The sequence below is a fragment of the Penaeus monodon genome, unplaced genomic scaffold, assembly GCF_015228065.2.
Source record: "Penaeus monodon isolate SGIC_2016 unplaced genomic scaffold, NSTDA_Pmon_1 PmonScaffold_18720, whole genome shotgun sequence".
Lineage (NCBI taxonomy): Eukaryota > Metazoa > Arthropoda > Malacostraca > Decapoda > Penaeidae > Penaeus > Penaeus monodon.
Window position 1 is genome coordinate 1 of NW_023648284.1, and position 6,610 is coordinate 6,610.

Here is a 6,610-nt window from a genome sequence, read left to right on the forward strand (position 1 = left end):
TTTACCTAACATACTTCATTGTATTATAAGCCATATTTCCTTGGAAGGCAAGTGATTTACCGTTAAGTGTTTCTGATCTTGTAAAGAAGTTTCAACTGCATTCTTGTTGAGCCACCAGGCTGTGTGAACATGACCGCGGATGAGAGCAGTGTCCTTTGCACTCAAATTTTCCTTGTCACGTGTGTAGACAAGAGTATCTTGTAGTTCAACAAGTTTCTGGACAGTGGATAGCCTTCCGTAGAATGAAGCCTTGTGAAGGACTGAGAGTCCCATGTCTGTTCGAATGTTTATGTCTGCTCTATCATCCACCAGCAGCTCGACAACCAAAGTGTGTCCGCAAAGAGCGGCATAATGAAGAGGTGTGTTATTTCGTTCGTCTTTAGCATTAGGATCGGCTCCATAAGAGACCAATAGTTTGACCAGAATGGCATTCCCTCTGAGAGCAGCATAATGCAAAGGCGTGTGATGAGTAGGCGTTTCACTTTTAACGTCTGCTTTTTTCATCAGCAGCAACTTAACAACTTCCGTATGGCCCGCCAGTGATGCACAGTGGAGCGGTGTGTTACCTTCAGGCGAAACAGTCTCAGGGTTTCTAAGAACATCCAACATTGGCTTTTCCGTTCCATATCTTGCGTATGCAAGAAGTGTTTGATTCGTTGCACTTGGTTGATTTAAAGGAACACCTTCCGCTTCAGAAAATATTTTCACAACATCAGTCTTTCCATTTATTGCAGCAAGATGTAGTGGGGTGTCACCAGAATCATTTGCGCAGTTTGGGTCAGATTTTTTATCCAGCAATATTCTTAAAACATCGGTGTGTCCTTCATAGGCTGCATAATGGAGTGGAGTGTTATTGCTGATGGTAGAAGCAGAGGGGTCTTCGCCATCTTCGAGCGATCTAAGCACGTCGCCAGCGAGCCCTCCCCTTGCCGCTTCGTGAATATCCCCCATGTTCTTCAAATCCAATACGGATTTTCTGCTCTCGGTCTTCTCTATAACATCTCGCACTAACGAACCGTTCCAGGTAAAAACACCCCTGTTTGATATCTTTTGCGGATTGCTGTCAGTTGATTCTACCTCGAGGTTTACAGGAACAGAGTTGTTTTCTGCTTTCTTGGTAATATTCTGAAATGACAGCATATCTTCCAGAAATTTTCCGTCCGAACTAAATTCGGTTGTATGGTTCGTGTCGCCCTCAACTGCTTTCTTTTCATTCTTGTTAAATATTGTCTTTGTAGAGACTGTACCTTAAGGGAGAAGAAATAAGTTAATATAGCATATGGCCACTTAAAGAATGATTGGTTAGCTGTTTTAAAAAGTGTACATTCTACGCTATGGAATGATTCAAAAAAAGGAAAAGTTATCTATACTATAAACACATATATATTAAAAAATCTCTCTCTCTCTCTCTCTCTCTCTCTCTCTCTCTCCTTCTCTCTCTCTATTATATATATTATATATATATATATATATATATATATATATATATATATATATATATATATATACATACACATAAGCATACATGCATAATACATACATACAAACACACACACACACACACACACACACACACACACATACACATACATACACACACTCACATACAACTACATGCATATATATAAACACACACACCAAAAATTTGGGTTTGAAACCCCAAGTTCTCCAATGAAACTTGATTTTTCTAAAGAAATTTGGGTTTGTTTTTAACTTGGGTTTTCTAATTTTTTTCCACTTTCAATCCATTTTTTCTCCGTTTTTGGTTTTTTCATAGATTTTTAATTTTTGAAAAAAATTTAAACTTCATTTTAAAAAAAACAAATAAAAATTCAAAAGAAAATCTAATTTTTTTCTTAACTTTTAAAAAATTTTTTTTTTATTTAATTATATTTTTTAATTTAAAACCCTTTTTTCGGAAAATCAAAAAGGGGGCAATATCTTAATGGGTTGTTAGTTAAAGGAATTTTGCCCCATTTCCCCGGAACCCGTACTTTTTTTTTTTTTTAAAAAAAACCCCCCAAAACCCCACACCCCCTGCATACACCCAAAAACCCCCAAAAGAAAACGGGCGCTTTTATTTGATTCGGTTTAAAATTTAAAAAAAATTTCCTTTATCTCCAATTTTCCCTTTCCCTCCTTTGTTTTCGAATTTTTGGGATTTTCGTTCCACCCCCCCATTTTTTTTTTTTTCTTTAACATTTTTTTTTTTTTTTCTCCAAATTTTCAATTTCCCCTTTTTTTTTCTTTTTTTCCCCAAACCAACAAATGGCCCTTTCGCCTCTAGGCAGGGTTTTTTTTTCTTTTTTTTCTTTTTTTTTTTTTTTAAACATTTTTCCTCTTTTTTCGCCACCCCATTTCTACTTTTTTGGTTCGTAAAACTATTTTGAAAAGGGTTTTTTTTTTTCCAAAAAGCAAAAGGGGAGGGTTTGTAGCAAGGCCCAATTTTTTTTGTTTTGGGACCCTAAAACCACTAGTGGAAACTACCTTATATAAAAAATTTTTAAAAAAAAAATGAATACCCCCAATAAAACTAAAAAAAACAAAAATATAAAATTTATACTTTTTATATATATTATATATATATATATAAATTATAATATATATATTAAAATTTTAAAATTAATTTTAATAAACAACCCTTCTTTTAACTTTTTTTTTTTGGGCCCGCCTTCCGATATTTAATTGAGATTTTAAATTTCTTAAAATTTACTGGTAGGGTCCCCTTCCCTTTTTCCACAATGCTTTCCCTTTTTTTTTTTTTTTTTTTGGGAAATTTTCCTTATTTTCGGGCCTGATTTCGAGATATGATTCCTTAAAGGGAACCCCCCGGGCCCGGGCTTCCAAACCCCTTTAATTCGGAGAGGGAAAAAAACCCCTTTTTTAAATTTTTAAAAAACCCCCCAATTTTTTTTTAAAAAAAAATTTTTTTTTTTATTTTTTTTTAAAAATTTAAAACCCCTTTCCATAAAGCAAAACCCTTTAATAAATATTAAAAATTGGGCCCTTGGTCTCATGGAACGTTTAAAATTAAAACCCACAAAAGGAAAAAAAGTAATAGGCCCTAAAAAAATCGCGGGAAACTTGCAGAAAAACATTTTTTTTTCCCCCAAAAAAAAAACCCCCCCCCCTTTTTTTTTCCCCCCCCTACCCAAAAATTTCTTGCCCCTTTTTCTCTTTTAATAAAAAAAGGGGAAAAAAAAATTGTTGTTGAAAGCCGGTTCTTTGTGCAAAAAGGGAAAAAGGAAAAAAAATTTAAACAAAAAGATTGTAAAACCCCAGGATGAGGTTCCCTTGACCTTTCAAGACCAAGCCTTCAATTTAAGATTAAGTTTTTTGATAAGTCATTATATTTAATTTAATAAAATTATATTTTATAATATTAATAAATTTGGGGTTTAATATATAAATTGAAAAATTTAATATGAAAGGCAAGGTATAAAAAGGGTTCATGTTCTAAAAGTCGCCCCCCTTTCATTTTTAAATTTTTTCCCCCCGGGTTTCCCCCGGGCCCTTTTGCCAAAAAATTTTTCTCTTGGGTTAAACAAAGGGCAAGAAAAAGCAAAAAAGGTCTCTTGGTTAAAAGAGAAAATTTTTAAATTTCGAAAAAATTTGGCTTTTGGGGTTTTTTTTATTCGGATTTTTTTGGGGGTAAAAATTTTTCCGTATTTTCCGTTCCCTTTTTTTTATTTTCCGTTCCCCTGTACCGGTTCTTAATTTTGGGTTTTTTTTCTTTGAGATGGTGCTTAGACATGGTCCACTTCGAATTGCTTTGGAGTCCAAAGTCTTTTTTGTAAACACTACGCAGCCCCCTTTAAAAGTCTTGGAGTTTAAGGGTTTTCCAAAAACCCCAAATTTCCAAAAAGGGGGACGCCGGCCGGCGCTTTGCCCCCTTTGGGCAAGGAACTTCACCTCGAGTGCCTCCCTAGCCCCCGGGGCCCCGGATAAAATAGAGAAATATTACCTAAAAAAAAAAAAAAAAAAAAAAGGGAAAACCGGCCTCTCCGTGGGAAAGGGAAATGGGGACCCACCACGTACTCACTCCAAGAACACCCAACAGAAAAACTAAAATTAAGTATCATGCTGTGACCACGGCGGCTCAGACATGAAACCCACCGTTTAAAAAAAGAGTTAAAAATTTATATATATATATTATAATATATTATTATATATATATAATTATATATATATAATAGTAATAATTACTAAAAAAGTAGTAATATTTGATATTTTTTTGGATTTTTTTTTTATTTGTACTTTTTTCTAGTTCCAGTTTTTTTTTTTTTCCAAATGTCTTTTTAGTATCATTGGTAGTTCTCCTAGGGGAATGAGTGGGTTTGAAGGGGATCTGAACCAAATCTAAGAAAAAATCTGGGAAGCCTTGACGTCACAGCAGGCCTGCCTTGTTCTATTTTTTTCTGAAGTAAAATCAACAATTTCGCATTTTCGGGCGAAACTAGTTTTTACGAACCCCCAAAAATAGAAGATGGGAGTGAAGCAGAACAAATTTAGAGAGGAAACATAGTTTAAACAAAAAAAAAAAAAAAAAAAAAAAGAAAAAAAAAGCCCCAAAGTACCTAGACAGACAGAAAGGGCGACATATATAAAAAGGGTGGTAATAAATGAAAAAAAAGAAGGAAAGAGTAAAGAACAAGGGGGTGAAAAACTAATGAGAGAAAAGAAAAAAAGAATTAATGATGAGGGAGAGGAAAAAAACAAGATGGGAGACTGGAGACGAAAAACTGCAAAAAAGGTTCTGAATAACAAAGGAAGAGAAGGGAACAAATTTCAGATAAAGAGAACGGTTTTCCAATTTAAACAGCAACAGTGAACAAATAAAAAACGCCGATTTCTATATTGGGGGTGTGTGTGGGTGTTTCATGTTGTTGTGGTGTGTGTTGGTGTGTGTGTGTGGGTTTTGGGGTGTTATAATAAAAATGTTCAGCTACATGTTCAGGATTGAATCCGGGCAAAAATTGCCTTTTAATCGTATATCGTTAACTTTTTCATTGGGCAGATTATGCCCTACAATAATTGAATTTAGGTACCGAAAAAAAGGTTACACATTAAGGAAAAAATGAATTAACATGGAAAAAATGGGCGGTTTTTAACAGAGTAAACGAAAAATTTTTTCTTTTTTGAATTTTTTACCTTTTAGAAAATTCCTTCCAAAATGAAAGCTATCATATGATGAACAAGATGTGGAAAAATTTTGAGAACAAATCCAGAAGACGGTACTGAAAATTTTGTTCTGAAAACCTGGAAATATCAGCAAATCCCCAAATGTAAGTTTTAGTTATACAGTTCAGAATTTTTCCTGCTATAGAAAAATGCACAGTATACATAAAAGTATGTATACGTGTGATACAATATCCTTTAATTATATGGTGTGGGTTTTTTTATATATGCATGTAGTTGTTATGTATGTGTGTTGTTTTTGTGTATGTGTGTGTGTGTGTGTGGTGGTGGGGTTTTTGGGGGTTTTGTATGTATTTTTTGAAAATATGCTTATGTGTAAAGTATATTAATATAATATATATAATATATATATATATATATATATATATATATTTAGAGAGAGGAGAGAGAAGGAGAGAAGGGAGGGGAAAAGAGAGAGAGATTTTTTTAATATTTTTGTTTATAGTATAGTAACTTTTCCCCTTTTTTTGAAACTTCCATAGCGTAGAATTCATTTTTAAAAAAAGCTAACCAAACATTTTTTAAGTGGCCCTATGCTATAAATTTAAATTATTTCTTCTCCCTTTTGGACAGTCTCTACAAAGACAATATTTAACAAAAATGAAAAAAAAGATTTAGGGCGACACGAACCATACAAACCCAATTTATTCGGACGGAAAAAATTTCTGGGAAAATATTGTCATTTCAAAATTACCAAGAAAGCAAAAACAAAATCGTTCCTGTAAACCTCGAGGTAGAACAACTGACGCAATCCGCAAAGATACAAAAAAGGGGGTTTTTTCCGGAACGGTTTTGTTAGTGCGAGATGTTATAGAGAAAACCGAAGCAGAAAATCCTTTTTGGGGTTTAAAGAAACATGGGGGATATTTTGAAGCGGCAAGGGAGGGCTCGCTGCGACGTGCTTAATCGCTCGAAGATGGGGAGACCCTCTGCTTCTACCCTCAGCAATAACATCCACTCCATTTTTCAGCCCATGAAGGGCAACCGATTTTTAAGAATATTTCTGGTAAAAAATCTGACCCAAACTGCGCAAATGATTCTGGGACACCCCACTCTCTTGCGCAATAAAAGGAAAGACTGTGTTGTGAAAATATTTTTAAGCGGAAGGGGTTCCTTTAAATCAAAACCAAATGCAACAATCAAAACTTTTGCATACGCAGATATGGAACGGAAAAGCCAAAGTTTGGGTTTTTAGAAACCTGAACTGTTTGCCTGAGGTAACACCCGCTCCACTGGCCACTGGGGGGCCATACGGAAATTGTTAATTCTGTGATGAAAAAAAGAACGTTTAAAAATGAAACGCCCCTCATCACACGCCTTTTTCATTTATGCTGCTTCAGGGGAATGCCTTTGGTCAAACTATTGGTCTCTTATGGAGCCGTCCTATGCTAAAGACGAAAGAAAAAACACA

At 34.5% G+C, this 6,610-nt stretch overlaps 1 protein-coding gene across 1 annotated transcript; it reads right to left on the reverse strand.

The window, feature by feature from the left end:
• Positions 1–15: 15 nt before the first annotated feature.
• Positions 16–1,352, reverse strand: LOC119569791 (putative ankyrin repeat protein RF_0381). The gene has a single exon (XM_037917809.1). It carries the CDS (start codon positions 1,138–1,140, stop codon positions 16–18), a length of 1,125 nt encoding a protein of 374 aa, XP_037773737.1. The 5' UTR covers positions 1,141–1,352.
• Positions 1,353–6,610: the final 5,258 nt, after the last annotated feature.